This window comes from Rhea americana, unplaced genomic scaffold (assembly GCF_003343005.1).
Source record: "Rhea americana isolate MKP2758 unplaced genomic scaffold, rheAme1 scaffold_143, whole genome shotgun sequence".
Classification (NCBI taxonomy): domain Eukaryota; kingdom Metazoa; phylum Chordata; class Aves; order Rheiformes; family Rheidae; genus Rhea; species Rhea americana.
Genome location: NW_028185517.1, coordinates 792,120 through 809,321, shown reverse-complemented (window position 1 = coordinate 809,321; position 17,202 = coordinate 792,120). Strand labels below are relative to the sequence as shown.

The 17,202-nt window shown below is 51.0% G+C and overlaps 1 protein-coding gene across 2 annotated transcripts in view; it reads left to right on the top strand.

Annotated features, from left to right (window-relative positions):
* Positions 1–17,202, top strand: part of AGRN (agrin) — a 128,557-nt gene that overhangs the window by 91,931 nt on the left and 19,424 nt on the right. For both annotated transcript variants that reach the window (XM_085298957.1, XM_085298958.1), the window contains 15 exons: positions 3,000–3,194; positions 4,434–4,634; positions 5,696–5,841; positions 5,965–6,070; positions 6,405–6,518; positions 7,588–7,752; positions 9,030–9,173; positions 9,516–9,640; positions 10,065–10,170; positions 10,402–10,785; positions 10,930–11,064; positions 12,532–12,659; positions 14,933–15,047; positions 15,389–15,508; positions 15,946–16,302. In XM_085298957.1, coding sequence (XP_085155083.1) covers positions 3,000–3,194; positions 4,434–4,634; positions 5,696–5,841; positions 5,965–6,070; positions 6,405–6,518; positions 7,588–7,752; positions 9,030–9,173; positions 9,516–9,640; positions 10,065–10,170; positions 10,402–10,785; positions 10,930–11,064; positions 12,532–12,659; positions 14,933–15,047; positions 15,389–15,508; positions 15,946–16,302 — 2,541 coding nt within the window. The remainder of the gene's footprint in view (positions 1–2,999; positions 3,195–4,433; positions 4,635–5,695; positions 5,842–5,964; positions 6,071–6,404; positions 6,519–7,587; positions 7,753–9,029; positions 9,174–9,515; positions 9,641–10,064; positions 10,171–10,401; positions 10,786–10,929; positions 11,065–12,531; positions 12,660–14,932; positions 15,048–15,388; positions 15,509–15,945; positions 16,303–17,202) is intronic.

The following is a 17,202-nucleotide window of genomic DNA, read 5'->3' as shown; positions in this document are numbered from 1 at the left end:
ACCATCAGACATCTCATGACAAGAGATAGTGACATTGGTGTGCAGAGGCTGATGCTTGGGGGGGGGGGTGTTCCTTTCCCTTCCCTCCCTTGTGTTGAAAACAAAGCAAACTCAGCAGGATGGGGATTTAGGGAGAGAATCCAATAACCAGTCTGAAATCTCCCTTCCTCACCAGAGGATACCAGGAAAGTGAGGAAACCTTAGGATAAAACAGATATGAATTGCATCCCCGTGCAGTCTAGCCCTGGCACTGCTGTCTGTGCTGTCGCCTTAACTAGCCTGCTCTACTCCTGTTAGCTGTGCTGGGGAGAGTGCTGCTGGGTCTGAGGGGTGGGGGGAAGTAAGCTCAGCTACAGAGCCGTGTTGTGGAGACCATCCTCATAACCTAGTTCCTAGCAAGAGCCCTCTACCCGCATACGGCTTAGGCAGACCCACGCACAGCTCTTCCATCTGCAAGCTGTCTATTTATGCCAGCACAGTTTTGCTAGTTAGAGAGTGTTTGCATACAGACACAGCCCAAGCTGGCTGTGTTCTTCCTATAATTAAATCTGCTGGGGTGTTCAGGGAGGATTTGGCCCATTGCAGTTTTGCCAGAAAAGTCCTTCTGCCCTCAGTCTTCAGGCTGGATAGTAAGAGCTGCTGCCCATCCCTCCAACCAGGGCCTGTTGTGGGTTGGTGTTGCATAGAGTGGCCCTGTCAAAGCTGGACTTTACCCCTTAAATTCATATCTCTCCCAAGCCCTGCTACCCAGGGCTTTGAGAGGGTAGAGAAAAGAAAGTCTTTCAAAACAAAATAGGCACCTACCTGCCTGTAGAACCTACAGCTGCAGAGCCTGACGGAATCCATATCAGAAGAAAATATTGGTATGAATTCCATATGGTTGCAGGAGAAACAGTGACAGAGCGTGAATACTTCAGCTTTAGGGTATATGCAGCTGACTGCCTGTAGGAAAGAGCTGCTGTTGTGTGTACACAGACTGCCTTAAACGGCCTCTTGCCTGACCTGTGGAGCACAGCGATGGCTACGAGCTTTGTGCTGTAGATGAGAAACCTCCTAGCTAATGGCCTGCACAATCCAGTTGAGGGTTGTTGCATCTTCCTTCATCTATACAAAGGCAGCAGCTGCTGTGTGGAAGAAAAATGAGAAACCATCTTTGAGCCAAATTCCTGGTGAGTCGAATGGAGAGGAGGGAAGAGGGGTGTTTGTCTGAAGGCAGAAATGAAGCCGAGAATTACTAAACAGCCAGGATTAAGCAGAGAGGGGAGATACTGACTGGCATTTGGTCTCTCCTGCAACAAATGATAGCTTCTTTGCAAGTGAGTTATTACCAAGCTAAATGTCTTCCCTGACCTGAGCCCCTGTGTTTGTGTGCCCGCGCTGTGCGTGTGTGTGCAGTAGGCAGGCTGAAGATCTTGATGGGGGAGGGGACAGGATTCTGTAAATTGGCGGTAATGTATCATAAATATATCCAGGACTGCTGACATCCTAATAAGCTAGGGAAAGAAAGCTCTGTGGACACTCTGCTTGCCTGCTTTCAGAGCAGGACACCCAGGATGGGACAATTTCTCTTGGGTTTTGTTTGGTGGGGGCCTGCATTGCTCATGGATCACGTACCTCATACARGGAGTCTCTGTACTGCTGGCTTCCACCTTGCATGGGGCTGCAGCCAGACACTGCAATGCACCCAACCTGGGCTTCTTGGTGGGACTGCCAAGGGGTAGAGAGCTTGGTCTCTGCTTGGTGATTCTGTTCTCTAAAAGCTTTTTCCTTCCCTGCCTGAGAAATCAATCTCTAAGATTTTTCCTCTSTGGATGTGTCCTGGGTGTAGCTGCCTGTGGTGTCCTGCGTCATGTTCCTGTGACCTCGCCAGGCTTTCAGAGGGGGGGAGCATCCCACTAGGCAGCCAGCTTCTAGAGAGCAGGTGGGCCTGCAGTCTTTCTCCAAGGAGAATGGGTGTGGGACTACTTAGCAGACTGGCTGCTGCAGACTCCTGTACTTGGAGCTGGAGGGAAGGTGAGGAGGCAGAGTTTTCCCCGGAGAGCACTCACATCTCCTCTTCAGGGAGCAGCTGGCTCCAGAGCCTGGGAWAAAACGAACCCCTCTGAGCTGATCCTCTCCTTCCATCCTGCTGATTTGCCATATGTGAATCCTTATTTCCTCTCTCTCCCAGGAGACTTGCTGCTTAAATGCTCCTCTCCCCGTGGTTGGGGCTAATTTATTATTCCTTATAAATGCACTCAGCCCTATGCTCTCTTCTGCCTCCTATTTAGCTATAACAGCATATAACTGGTGACATTTCATCAGAATTACTCCTGGCCCTGATGGCTTTTATRAGTTGTTATTGTCTTTCTGCCTCCAAGCCTGTCTCTCCTTCCTCCTACAACCCTCACCTCTGATCCTTCCCCCCTTGCACTGCATCTTGGGTCTCCTGGTTCCTGCAAAGCTGCAAGTGCCTGTAGGGACTTGACATGGAGGAGGAGGTTGCAATGGGGTTTTACTGCTGCTTTTGCCGTTCATTAGAAGGTGATGCCTACCTGACCTGTTCACGCTCTCATTCAGTCCCTGTGGCATGCTTCTAGCAAAGTCAGAATGCAGAAGTTGTGCAGAAGTTGTCCAGGTGGGTGTGTTCCCAGGGAACTCCAGCTCCAGAATATCTAACTTTTTCCCTGTCCCTTTCACATGTATCCCTTTTGCTTCTGTCCCTGGAAAATCCAACAGAAAGTGGATCTGTGCTCTAGGAACAGCAGTGGTAGAGTCTCTGAACAAGCTCTTCCTAGGCAAATCCTCACWCTGGGATCCTGTCTCCAGACTAATTCCCTGCCCACTGCTGCTGTCGTTGCCTTTTGCTGYGGCAGGACAGGCCCTGAGCCCTCTGTGCCTGGAGCACTGACCCTCCCGTTGCTTGGCAGGCGTTGAAGTGTCTTTGCTCCATGCATGATGGTTTCCTCAGTGGGCTGGGTGTTGTTTTAATTTCCTGGTTTTGTTCTTCATCTGTRCAGATCGTTGTGGCAAGTGCCAGTTTGGGGCCATCTGTGAGGCGGAGACRGGAAGGTGTGTGTGCCCCACGGAGTGCGTCCCCTCCTCTCAGCCCGTGTGTGGTACAGATGGCAACACATATGGCAGCGAGTGTGAGCTCCACGTCCGGGCGTGCACGCAGCAGACGAGCATTTTGGTGGCTGCCCAGGGAGACTGCAGTGAGTCTGACAAGGTCCCCTTCTTCCCTCTTCTCGCTGCGTTCGGTGGCATTTCAGAGAGCGGATGTTCAGCCCCCACTGCCCAGCCAGGCACTAGTGAGATGCCTCGGCATGGACATCCAAGCAGCTGAAGGCTCACTAGCCATTTGTAGAGCCCTCGGCCTGTGGGTTTGCCAGCCTCGGTAATGGGGAAGGGGGGAACAGAAACACTCCAGGGCAGGGATGTTTGGAGGGAGCAGGATTTCTTCCTAGCATTCCACTTTGTGCCTGCACTGGTTTTCTTTGTGCCTTCTCAAGAGGAAATCGGTGCCAAGGTAAAAGGACTTCCTCTGGACACCCGGGAGCCTGGCCCTTGCTGTGGGTCCCAGCTGTTCACTGTGTCACCCTGGCTGAGATCCTTTTTGGCTGTCTGCCTTGCTCTTCCTGTTCACTTTCACAAGCATCAGGCATCTGAGTCTCTCAACCAGCTCCTCTTTTTCAGTCCCAGCTGTTTCAGTTTCTCCCGCCATGCACTATAGGTGATCTTTATCCTCTTTGTTACTTCGTGCACTTGTTAAAATGTGATCAGCCTTGAAGGAGATGATGCAGACCATGTCCTTTGTCTGAGCAGAGAGATCAGGCTAAAAGCGTGTTAGCTATCACCAAAACTGGATTTGTCAATAGATTTCCCTTCTCTCTGTCCCCTGGGGTTAATTTCTGTCTGCTCATGGGTTCCCTCCTCCCTTCCAAGCACAGAGAACTGTCTGTGCTAATTTCTTAATGAATTAAAAGCCTTGCCTAAGTTCTTCATTAGAACAAATGACACATGAATAAAAGCAATACTTTGAACTGTACAAAACATGTCCAGCCAGATTTGGTGTTCCAGGGCTGAGCTGGGCGTGGAGATCTTCTCTACATTTTAGAGAGAAAAAATAACAAGTGTATCAGGTGACTCCCACTGCTGCTGCAGCACTGCAAGCAGGAGGCTGGAATTATGATACACCACAAGGGAAAATGGGATTTCTTATTGGTGTCCTGTAAGAAGGTGCTGAACACAATACCCAGTGGGTACTGATGGGAATCACACATGCTCAGGACTCTTGCACATCCCTTGTAGAGTCTTTGTGGGGCTTAAATAAGTAATAACAAACAGGTCCAGGGAAGGAGGACTTCTCTCTGGCATGGTCCCCAGCTCTTCAGCAATAGGCAATTAGATGCAAGACACAACATCTCACTGTGGTTCTTCCTCTTGTCCCACAGAGTCCTGTGGCAACACTGTCTGCTCCTTTGGCAGCAAGTGCCTCGGAGGGCAGTGCGTATGCCCACACTGCGAGAGGCAGCCCTTTGCCCAGGTGTGCGGGAGCGATGGCCTCACCTATGACAACCAGTGTGAACTACAAGTAGCCTCCTGCCAGCAGAAGAAGAACATCGAGGTCGCCAGGACAGGGCCTTGTGAGGATGGTAGGCTTTTGCTCTCCCTTTTGCAGTGCGGATATGATGGGCAGGGGAACTGGGGAGGCAACTCTGAGATTTGCACATAGTGGGGCCCTTCTCATCTCTGCTTTGCTGTGTCTAACCGTGATGTAAGTCCCATTGCTTGGGGCTGTTGGCCTAGTGCCCCAGACAGAGCTCCCTGAGCATCCCTAACACAGCCGGTCCCCTTCTAACAGATCACTCCTTCCCTTGTGTCTGGCTTTCTGTACTCTGTCACCCCCAGCACCTCCCTCCCTCCTTTCTTTGGCTTTCTTTCCAGCCATTGTGAAAGATGACACTACCTAATCTACTGGGCAAGGAGATTGATCACTGCTTTAATTTCACACTTCACAGGTCCTAGGCTGGAAGAGATGGAGCAGTCACTGTGGCAGGGTGCCTGGCAGCCTCTTTACTTCCCTCTGCCCCAGAACTGCTTTAGGGCCTGATCTGCAGCCACTATTAACCCAGTACTGAGGGCAAGGGGAAAATAGTAGCGGATCTTTGCTTGGCTAGGCTTGTAGAGAAAGGTGCTTGCTTCATACCCTGTCGTACCCTGGGAGAGGAAGCAGAGCAGGGGAGCTAAGAGCTGTTGAAAAGAGCCAGGTTGACAGTGAGACCTGCCTAAACTCTGTTAAAGATGCCCAGTGTCTTTTCCCTGATGCTGCTTGTCGCAAGGTTTGTCTCATAGAGGGGACATGTATTCCCTGACTATCCCTCCTAAAGCATCCTAAAGCCATTTTCATCATTTGGGCTCATTGCAACCTCAAAGCGGTGGTGAAAAAGTTTGCTTTCTCTGAGGGAGAGGGATTTTCTCAGAGGGCCAGTCATAAGCATCCTGATATATATGGACCTATGCTTCTGGGTTTGCCTTTGCTGAAGACACCAAGTCCAGGTGTGACTTTGGTATACCTATGCAGCTGTGGGCTGCTTCTCCATTCCAGGATGTGTTGTCATGTTAGGCAGAGGACGCTGGCCCTGTCCCCTGTGCTCATCCAGCTCTACCTAAGAGGATGTGAGCCCTTTCTCACTATGTTCTTCCTTTGCTCCAGAGTGTGGTTCAGGGGGCTCTGGCTCTGGTGATGGCAGTGAGTGCGAGCAGGACCGCTGCCGGCAATACGGGGGTTGGTGGGATGAGGACGCAGAGGATGACCGCTGTGTGTGTGACTTCACCTGCCTGGCAGTGCCACGCAACCCGGTAAGTACCCTGGACACTTCTGAGCTTGCTCCTCTTCACTCTGGTGGCCTTTGCACTCGACTCCTGGGGCTGGAGAGGACACCCAATGGCCTTCCTGAGCAACTTCCCTCCGTGTTCTGGCAGGTGTGTGGCTCTGATGGATTGACCTACACCAATGAATGTGAGCTGAAGAAGACACGGTGTGAAAAACACCAGGATCTCTATGTCATTAGCCAGGGAGCTTGCCGCGGTGAGTCCCCCTGAGGTAGCCACACCTGCAGGCATAAAAAGCTCTGTGCGGCACCAGCCAGGCAAGTGTCCTGCAGTAACACATGCCCTTCCACTGAGGCTAAGTGAGGAAATGCTCACTAAGGACACAGCAGTGTCCATGTTGGCTTGTTGGTCCCAGCCGCAGACTCGTTTCCTATTTCATGCCCTGTGCTGTCTGTGGCTAGGGGTAGGTCTCTGCAGGGACCATGTGGTTTTGCAGGAAAGCTGCTGGCTGCTTGGTGCATACATTGGCAATACTGCTCTGAGACATTCTGCCTGCCAAATGTAACCTGTGCCTCTGCATTCCACTACAGCCCTTGCCACAACCTCACCACCTCTCCCAGTTGTGCACTGCAGCCAGACCATCTATGGATGCTGTCCAGACAACATGACTTTGGCGCTTGGAGTGGGGTCAGCTGGGTGTCCAAGTAAGTATATATTGTGTTCCCTGTCTGGGACCATAGGGCACCTCTAAGGCAGGTGGATGTCAGGAGAGATCAGGTCAAGGGAGGACTAGGGGTCCCATCCTAAAGGAGATGGAGGAAGGTGGACCCTCCTCATTCTTCAGCAAGGCTGGTTACCTTCCAGTCTGAGAAAACCTGTAGTTTCTCCTTTAGCTGTACTTCAGGCTCCAGACTAACAGTATGTCTACATGAAGATGTGTGCACACTCTTCACCTTCTGTATCCACTAGTGATGCTCCTCTGCTTTCTACTAGTGATGCTTTTCTCCTTGCAGGCTGGAATGGTACTAGCAAGGAGACAGCTTTCAGCTTTGCCCTGCCAATGGTGGTTCATACTAGTGTTCCTGTGTGTGTCTGAATTCTCACTCCTCTGCCCTCTAATCCACAGAGATGTCTTCCCAAATGACACTCTCGCTGTGGGATCCAATATCCTACCAGTGTCTGTCCCACCTGTGCTGCTGTGTTGGCAGCAAACATAGGAGCAAACAAAAAAGACCACTTTCCTGGCAGAGCCAAGCCCCTGGTGCAAATTTATGCGTTGTTGTCTACTCGGGACATGCCATTTCCTTGCCACTAGCAGTCTGAGGATGTGTACATGCAAACTTCGCTTGCTGTTCCAGAGRTCTCCCTTTCTCTCCAGCTCTGTTTCACCTCCCCTTGCTGCTGCTCCGTATGGATAAAGAGGGAGTCTCTCTGTCTTGCTCTGGATCATTTCATTCCGACATGTTGCAAGTTAACAAATKAATAATAAATTTCTAATAACTCTCTCTCTATAATGGTAATGAGACAGGAGTTTCGGATGCTGGCAAAGCTAATGGGCAAATGCTTGAGGGTTGTCCTCTCTTGTAGCTGGGGCAGATGAGAGGTGCTGAGAGCAGTTATCTGATACTCTTCTGCCTGACAGAGAACAGATTCCTGCTCCAGACAAACAAGTCCGGTGGCTCGGTGGTCCTGCTGCTCTCTGATGCAGCCCACAGCGCATTTCCTCCTTTATGGTCAGGGCTCAGTCTCACACACTCTCTATCTGACTTGCAGGCACCTGCCAGTGTAACCCCTATGGCTCCTACGGGGGGGCCTGTGACCCCACCACGGGACAGTGCTCCTGCAAGCCAGGCGTGGGGGGCCTGAAGTGTGACCGATGTGAGCCCGGCTTCTGGAACTTCCGCGGCATCGTCACCGACAGCAAGAGCGGCTGCACGCGTGAGTGCAGGCAGGGGCTGGGGGCTGGCATCCCTCTGGCCTGCCTAAATCCTGGGCTGCACATCTCCCTGGTCTGCTCCATGGGGCTCAGGTCCCTGCGGGACTACTGTAGTATTCAAAAAAATGAACCCTTAGCTCAGTCCTGTTGCAAGTTACCTTGGTGTTCCCCCATGGTGCCTGCATGTGGCAGGGCAAATGGGTGCGAAGGGGTAGGTTGAAAGTGGAAGGAACAAGGCAGCATTTTGATGCTGCTCTTACCAGGAATAGCCATGTGCAAACAAGGAAGTAACAGAAGAAAAGCCCAGTTCATTTCAAGCTCCATTAGAGACATAAGCAAGAAAATCATTAAGGGCCTGTAGGAAGAGAGGCCAGAGCAGCAGCCAGGAGAAAGATGAGTTATTGAGAGGGGGCTGCAAACAACAGAGTATGATACTGCCCATCTTTCACTGAAATTACAGATAGCTCTCTGCCAAGTGATGGATATGTCTCAGGCTCCCACGTGGCTTAAGCCCCTGGCAAAGGGACAGAATCCGAGTGCCCTGCTCAAAGGTAGCAAGCTCCAGCTGGAGACACAACTGTGCAGTTAAAGGACAGCAAGGATGTTTTGTGCTTCAGAGAAGACAAGGAGGCAAGACTCATGGGTTCCTTTCCTGTCTCTGGGAGGGAGTGCTTATCTAAACACTTGCACATCAGGATTCAGTAGATGGCGATCAGTGCTAGAAAGCTTAAACTAGAAATAGGTTGTCAGTTTTGTAACAGCAGAGGCATCACACTGCTGAAATGGCTTCCCAAGTCTGTACTTAATTCTGTCTTGTGTGCAGTCTTTAAATCAGAATAGGGTCTAGGTCTAAATGCAGTCACAAGTGTCAGTAGGTAAAATCATCTGACTTCAAGCCAAACAGGCACCTGTGGCCGGTATCCCTTCTGCCATCCAGCTCCTGTATCCTGTGCCAGAGAGCAGAGGAAGGGTCTTCTGGTATGGGTAAATGCTACTACTAGAGCTGCATAAATCCTTAGTGTTGGTGGGAATGAGGGTGTGTGGAGCTGGCAGGGGATCACACACTGTAGGACTGTGGTTAGAGTGTAGCAAGAGGCAGCAGGGTTCCTGCAGCTGTTTTGGGGTTAGTGAGAGTAGAGCGGTAGTCAGCATTATGGTCCTTCCCTGGATCATCCTCCTCGCTCTTCTCCTGACCTGCTGGAGGATCTAAGTGAGTCTGTTGTTGTCTCCACACACAGCGACCAGCAAAATAGTCTCTTTTCTTATTCTTCTTGCTCAGCCTGTAACTGCGACCCGGTGGGCTCAGTGCGCGATGACTGTGAACAGATGACTGGACTGTGCTCTTGCAAGACTGGTATTACTGGCATGAAATGCAACCAGTGCCCTAATGGCAGCAAGCTGGGCATGACTGGCTGTGAGAAAGGTAAGGGAGCTGTGTGCCAGAGGGATTGTGTGGGAAGTGAGTGCCTGGGTACCACTGGGGGGGAAACTTGCAGGCCCATGAGAGAAATGCATCTCTCTCATCCTACCTGCTTGTGCTTCAGGGTAGAGAGGTCTTGACCTGCATTCCTAGCTGTATTCCTGGTGTCTGTGTACTCGCACAGAGCACAAGGGGCTGCTCCTCTGGTGAAAGTCTGGCACGTCTATCAGTCTGAGCTGCTCCGCAGGGTCCTTTGGAAAACTAAACCCCTGCTGGGGGAGATATGTTTTTTTTTAACAACTGATGTCTGCTTTATTATCTTTTACCCTTCTCTCCTTACCCTAGACCCATCAGCCCCAAAATCCTGCGAGGAAATGAGCTGTGAGTTTGGGGCCTCATGCGTGGAAGTCAATGGCTTTGCCCACTGCGAGTGCCCATCGCCGCTCTGCTCGGAGGCCAACATGACCAAGGTTTGCAAGGCAGGCTGCTGTGGGGGGCTGAGCTGCAAGTGTGGGAACGTGCGGCTAGCTCAGTTGTGTCAGGCTGGTGCAGGCAACACAAGATGTTGATGTTCCTTCCTTCCTGCAAGAAGCAGGCAGGCAAGTAGGGCCATTGTCTTTGACGCATGGCAGAGGGTGTCGTGTGGGTTGTGGATATCTCCCAGCAGTGCAGGGGCTCTCTCAATTCCTCATTTAGCACCTACCAACCCCTCTGGGCTTCTGCAGTCTGCCCTCAGATCCTTCTCTGCAGCCTGCATTCTCCTTGCCTCAGGAAGACCCCTGCAAAGCCTCTGCCCCTGCCCCAGAATTTAGAAATAGATTTATTTTGTCCAGGGCTTGGAGGAGGGCAGAGGAGTAGCATATACCCTTCTCCATTTCCCCTCTGCCCTCGCAGGTGTGTGGCTCTGATGGTGTCACCTATGGGGACCAGTGCCAGCTGAAGACCATTGCATGCCGACAGGGACAGGTCATCACAGTGAAGCATGTGGGGCAGTGCCATGGTGAGTGTTGGCTGCTCTCACTGCTGAGGGTGCCAGCTCTCCTGGCCTAACACTGGCCACCGAGTCTGGCTACCTCCCTCTGCAGTTCCTCATTGTGCCATGACCCTTCATGGCACAGCTAATGCACTGCCCAGGGCTGATACTTGAGGCTTTGCACCATGCTTGCCAGTGTTACAGCTGTTTTTTTCCAGCCTCTCTCCTTTAACTACCCTGTCTTGCCACTCCTTTCAGAGACCATCACTCATGCAAGCCACACCACACTGCCCAGACCACTGCCCACACTACCCCTGGACAAGTTGATTCTTCCTCCCCCGCTCCGTCTCACTACCCGGGTGCCTGAGCCCATTGAGGTGACTACCAGCTCCCTGCTGTTGGAAGCCAGGCCTACTGGAAGAGGTCACCCCACAACAAGACGAATGACTACTGCCAGACCAGCCACTACACCGTGGATGACCCATGGTGTGCATAAGACCACCATTCGGCCCCTCTCTTCTGCTCCAGTGGTCCTAGCCACCACCCAGCCTATGTATGTTGAATCAGGCAGTGCAGAAGGCAGTGGAGACCAAGAGATGGGCATCAGTGGAGACCAAGAATCTAGTGGGGCAGGTTCTGCTGGTGAGTGTGCCCTGCTCAGACTTGGTAGGCCTATAGAGAGATGTGGTATGGGTTAGCCTGCAGGTAGACATGAAGCTCTTTTTCAGCCCAGTTCTCTAACATGCGGGTGTTCTGTTGGTAAATGCTCTTCTTAATGCGCTGCAGGGGAAGAAGAGGTGGAAGAAAGCCAGGTAACGTCCACCCCAGCCATCGAGAGGGCTACATGTTACAACACTCCACTTGGATGTTGCTCTGATGGCAAGACTGCAGCTGCTGATACAGAAGGAAGCAACTGTCCTGGTGAGTTTGTCCTTGGGGCTGGGCCCTGGGCTCCATTTCAGTGGTCAGGAGTAAGGCTGAACTCTTGCAGGGCACAGTGGAACGAAAGATGCTGCTAGGAGCAGCCCAGCAGGGAAACAAGCGCTCTCACCTAGTTGGCAGTAAGCCCTGTTCCTTTGTCCAGCCTGGGAGCTGGGATGGCAGTGCAGGAGGTTTCCTATGGATGTGCTGGAGCCATGGTGACTGGGAGAGGTTGTGCTAACCTGCCCCGGCCCCCAAGAGCCAGCCACAGGGTTTGGGCAAGTGCTGCTGTTCACATGAGGAGCTGGAGCACTCTGCAGTTTCCTGTGTCTGAGTCACCTTCTACCTTAGCTATTACAGCCTTAAAACTTGGAACAGTTTTTTGCCTAGGCTTATGCAGATCTCAGGGCTGATGCTGGGAGAAAAGAGGGAACTGCCTCGATTCTCATTTTCATCTATTACAGTGACTGTAGAGCTGTTGCAGTGGCTGTAGAGAGAGCTGGACTTACCAGGGCCAGCTTAAGGCCAGGATAGGTGGTGAGAGGGGCTGTAGCCCCACCGTTCCTGCTGGAATTCCTGGGGAATTGTCTTTTAACTTACGCACTGGATCCAAGGAATGTGCACTGCTCTCTTGATTTGGATGGCATTCGTCTTTCCCACTCACACTCCCTTTCACACTGTGTTGAGGAGTTGCAGAGCCACCTGAGCTCAGTGCAGAATAATGGGTACCCTGTGCACACATCCTCCTTAGCCTCTAAATTGTTGCCTTCGGGCCACCTCCCAGGTATCTCCTCACTGCTCACTGAGGTCCTTCTGACTGTCCCTGGTGTTTCCAGCAGAATGTCCCTTTTCCTCTGGTTCTCCTTTTAACCCACCAAAGGGTACCTGCTAAGACCTTCCCGTACAGTTACCCACAGCCAGGTTCTTTCTATGGCTGCCTCTGCACTCCCGTAGCTACCTTGGAAGAGAACCACACCTGGGGTTTCTGTTGCAGTTTCGGTTTGGTTTTACAAGGCTGACCACAGCCTGTCCGCAGGGCCTCTGCTTCCCTCTGTCAGGACGGGTCTTCTCCTTTCCTGACATCTACCTTTTTGCCCTCCTCTGCGCTGCGTTTACATACACATATCTGATCCTGCCGTATTGATTATGTGCTGCTCTGGCTAATGTCTTTCTCTTGTTACTCAGCGGTGCAGGGGGGCTGCTCTCCGGGCCGGAGCTCAGAGGAAACCGTATGGTAAAAGCTGCCATCTCCAGCCTGGTCTTTGTCATCTGCTCCAGCACCCTAAGATACTAATCCTCCATTGCACTCTTCCAGACCCATACAGACTAACCCCAACACTGGCACTACCCACGCACTACCATCACCCTTTCCCCAGGGACTTGAACGCTCCTTGCGTGCAGCCACACACCTGCCCATTCCCCACAAACCAAATAAAGAAGTTTATCTTGTTTACCCTCTTCCCATAGCTACTAAAGTCTTCCAAGGAGTCCTCATCTTGGAGGAGGTGGAAGGCCAGGAGCTATTCTACACGCCTGAGATGGCTGACCCCAAGTCTGAGCTCTTCGGGGAGACGGCCAGGAGCATTGAGAGTGCGGTGAGTCCTTTGCATTAAATCTGGACTATGGCTAGGGCACTTCTGACCTTGGCTAAAGAAAATAAAACTCTGCACACCTCTATATACACTGTGATGACCAGATGCCTAAAACCCAAATGTTCACCTCCAAAAATATGGCCGTCTGCTTCTCGAGGGAGCAGGCATTCTCTGAGCTGCTACTAATAAGCAGGGTTGTCTGTGCTCCCATGTGGAGCCAGCCTGTGACACACTCATCTGTGCATGTCTGCTCAGCCTCAGAGGTGCCAGCACTCTGTAGGATATCAGTGTGCATGCTGCACACTGCTCCAGCCACCCCGCTGGGACCACATGCTGTTTGCTTTCTGAACAACACTACCTGGATGCATGTTGCAGTACCCTGTGCCAATACCACTCTCTGTAATTACAGAGGCGCTCTTGTCCTGAGCATGGAAACCACTTTGGGTCTTCTCCTTCTTTGGCTTTGCGTACTTGATGACTTTGAGGAAGACTATGGTCTGTCATTGTTATCTGTCAAATGAGAGCAGAGAGACCTATCTGCAAAATGCTTTGAGTGCCTTGGAGGAGAATTGCTCCATGCTGCATTTTTTTGAGATGGGCTACTACAAAAATTAGGAGAGAATGTGACTTAGTGCCAGAGCCAGCACTTACAGAGGGTGGGAACTTAAGAGCGTAAGGAGGTGATGGGCCAGTTCTGGCCAACAGGTGCCCTCTGTGAATTTGTCTGATCTCTTTTGTATTTAAGTGTATTTTCAGCTTCTATCACATCCTGTGTCACTGAGTTCCATCCTTCATTATGTACTGGCTGAAAAACTCCTCATTCCTTTTTGATTGATCTTGGTGATAGGGCTGTTCAGACAAGAGGTTTTGCCTTAATGCTGTGGATTTCCTTGAGCATCCTTATCTCTGGGAAAAGCCCTTAAACAAAAATCTATCCTAAGTTCCTTTGTCCCTGCAGTTCAGCTACACAGCATGGAAAGCGGCTTGTGTAAATCCGATCTTCCACCTTTAAAGAGGCACGCACCTCCTCTCTCCCCCACCTCACATTGCTAGCTCTGGGAGGAGATGGACTTTGCATAGCAATGTGTTCTTATGGGTGGGCCAATAAAGCACTGGGCAGGATAGAAACATTGTACTGTAGCCTGCAGCGTTGCACAGCAAATAGGAAGCATCTTTGCAAGAAGTTTGGCGTATTTAGAGCTGGTTCCAATCCGCACTTCAAAGCTGGCAAGCCCTCAATACAGTCATATAAGCAGATGTGCGCCTGGCATATGGAGCATATAGTTTGTGCAGTTCTGTGTTATAATAGTAATGTTTCCCAATACAGTAGTGACTTCCATCTGAGGATCCGAATACACACAGAAAGCCTCATTCACTGGTTCATCCATTCTTCCCTCTGAGAAGGCAGGGAAGAGCTGTTTTCCCAGGGTTGAAGGAAATGAAGGCATGGCACAGGCAATGTGTCCTAGAAGATGTCTGCAGCTGGACTGAAAGTTCCTGCCACAGCTCTGTGCTGCAGAAACCTGTTGTTGCTGTGCAACCCCTATGTACAAATGCCATTGAATTCAATGTGATCTTTTACCCCCACAATATCATTATGCCCAAATATATAGGGGGGATTGTTACTCACTTATTTACTTTTTTCTATCTTTGCCCTGGAGCTGAGGGGAGGAAGTTGTGGTCTCTAGCTGTGGTGGGTGCCAGTCCAATACAAGGCTGGCCAGATAGCTCACCGAGGTGTTAAAGCACTGGCTTGTTGAAGGTCTTGCATGGTCACCATCTCCTTTGTGTGATTTCAGGCAAATCCTGCAATGTCTGAGAGCCAGGTTTTAAAAGGCATTCAGGTGCTTAAAGGTGCACAATAGTGCATGGTGGGATTTTCCAAAGTACCTAAGTGGGTTTATGCAGATTTAGAAAATATCAGTAAGACTTAGATGACACACAATTGAAAAACTATATGTGAACTACAAAGTGTCTCTGTCCTGGCTCTGTGCCCCTCTTCTCCATGGGTTTAATGGGGATAGCTCACCTTCCCCACACTACCTCTGAATCATCTTCCTACCCTTGATTTCAGATATCTGTCCATCACCCCGCACAAAAAGACCAGTTCTTTGCACATGCCGATGGGGTAATTTACAGAGGTTTGGATGCAGGCTCCAGTGAGGTGAAATCAAGGAGACTCACTGAGACCCAAGATTTTTAACCTAAATCCATGCCCTAGGATCTCCTTGTTGATCAGTTTGTTTACCTTTTCTCCTTCACCTCTGACCAATTAGCTAGATGAGCTTTTCCGGAATTCTGACATTAAGAAGGATTTCAAAAGCATCCGTGTCCGAGACCTGGGGCAAAGCAGCGCTGTCCGTGTCATTGTGGAGTCCCACTTTGACCCAGGTAAGACCTTCACTGTCCCTGTCTGTGTCAATTCACCCTGCCATCACCATTTGTCTGAGGAAGGAGCAGGCAGTGGTGCTTACTGTATGAGAAACAAGGGAGCATGAAAAAACCTTATTAAAAATTGCCAAGGATATGTCTTTCATTGAGCAAAAGCAGCAGATGCTGTGAGAAAAGCTGGGAGGAAGTGCACCCTAAACTGGTGCCTGGAAGGCTGGAAATGTTTTTCTAGGGAAAGGAGTGATTCAGATACGTCATGAGGAGGTCATGAAAGGAAAACTGCTAGGTGAGATTGCATCTTCATGCTTGTCTTTTCTCTTTCTCCTCCTGGCTTTGAGCAGCCACTTCCTACACGGCAGCTGATGTCCAGGAGGCCCTGCTAAAGCAGATCAAAGCTTCCAAGAAGAAGACCATCCTGGTGAAGAAGCCACAGCAGGAGCATGTCAAATTCATGGATTTTGGTGAGCCCCCCTGTCTGTTTGTGGTCACCTCCCCTCTCTTAGCTCAGGCTTTCAAAGACGCAGGCTGGCTCTTCGTGTCTCACCAGGGCTTTTAATCTTGAGCAGTAACAAATTAAGTGCTTCGTAGTGCTCCTGCCTTCCAGACCCATGGCTCAGAGGATGTTTCAAATGCCCAAACATGTTCTCAGCTGAGGAAGGCTGCAATGAGGGGTAGTACTGCCCGACTCTTCCTCAGCAGCACACGGAAAGAGGCAGCACTGCCCAGTGGTGATGTGACAGCACCCACAGCAGTGTAAAACAGGCCCTCGTTGACTCTGTTCTGTGATAGCATCCAAGCCTCTCTGCTGCTATCTCACCCCAAAAGCCTGGGTTGTTTCCCTTGCTTCCAGTGAGGATTGCAAAGTACCAGTCTCTACCTCTATTTTTCTGTGCTTCAGACTGGATCCCCAGGCTCTTCACCACCACCATGACCACAACCACAGCCACTACTATGGGACCCACAACAACACGGAGGTATACCACAGCTGCTCTTGCCACCACAGACCACATTCTGCGACCAGATGCTGTGGGCAGGCCCAGCACCAAGATGGCAGGACCTGTGAGCACCAAGAGACCCACCTTCACCCTCCCAGCCACCACCCGGCGAAAGCCCACACGCCAGCCCCCTGTCACGAAGAAGCCATCACGGCCCTGCGACTCTCACCCCTGCCTGCATGGTGGCACCTGTGAGGATGATGGGAAGGAGTTCACCTGCAGCTGCCCAGCAGGCAAAGGGGGAGCTGTCTGTGAGAAATGTATGTGACTTCTGATTTACCACAGCAGCGGTGCTGCTGGGCATCAGCAGCGGGAGCTTATAGCCGTAGGATGGGGAGGACCAAATGTGAGGGTTGCAAGGTCAGGGAAATGTGTCTGTCTGAGCCTTTAGTTCCAAGATACAGGCTTCAGCCTAGGAAGCTGGGAGGATATAGTTGGGGAAGTGGTACTGTATAGTTGCCTTTCTTTTGGTGTGTTTTCTCTAAGTATCTACTGTTAAGCTCAGCCAGCGATAAAGGACTGGGCTTCACCCAGTATAGCCCTTCCTGTGCCTGTGCATACTCCAGGAGACAGCACTGCGTGTATGGAGATTGGAGAGGCTTGGGGCATCTGCAAACCCAGCCCCATAACTGATGCTGGCACTTATGTACACACATCAGGCAGGAGGCACTGCAGGGATCTGTCTAACCTGCTTTCTTGCCTCTGTCAAGAACAGGTTGTACATGCACAGTATATTGCAAGAGGCATGTGCTGCAGGGCTGCACAGTAAGAAGGTGCCAGGAGCAATTTCTTCCTGGCCACACTTCTGATATACCAGTGCCCTGAAGCATGGGGATCATGATCTTCTGCTTTTTCAGCTCAGCTAGTGATATTGTGCTACTCTCAATCCCTGAAGCCAGTGAGTGCTGGTTAGTCTGACACTGAGATGGTTGCTAACTGTGTTCTCAAACACAAGAGTGTGTGAGCTGGTAATTCAGGCAGTATTCCCCAATGCTCAGAGCTGCTTAGCAAACAGCTGCAGACTGGCTGCACATTGAACTAGAGCTGCTGTTATTTACTGTCAGCTCACAGTGGCAATTTGGTGTCATGCAGGGGGCTCTTGATGGTTGTGAGTGCTTATTCCTAAAAAGCCTTTGTCCCTAAAGCTATAAGCTCAAGTG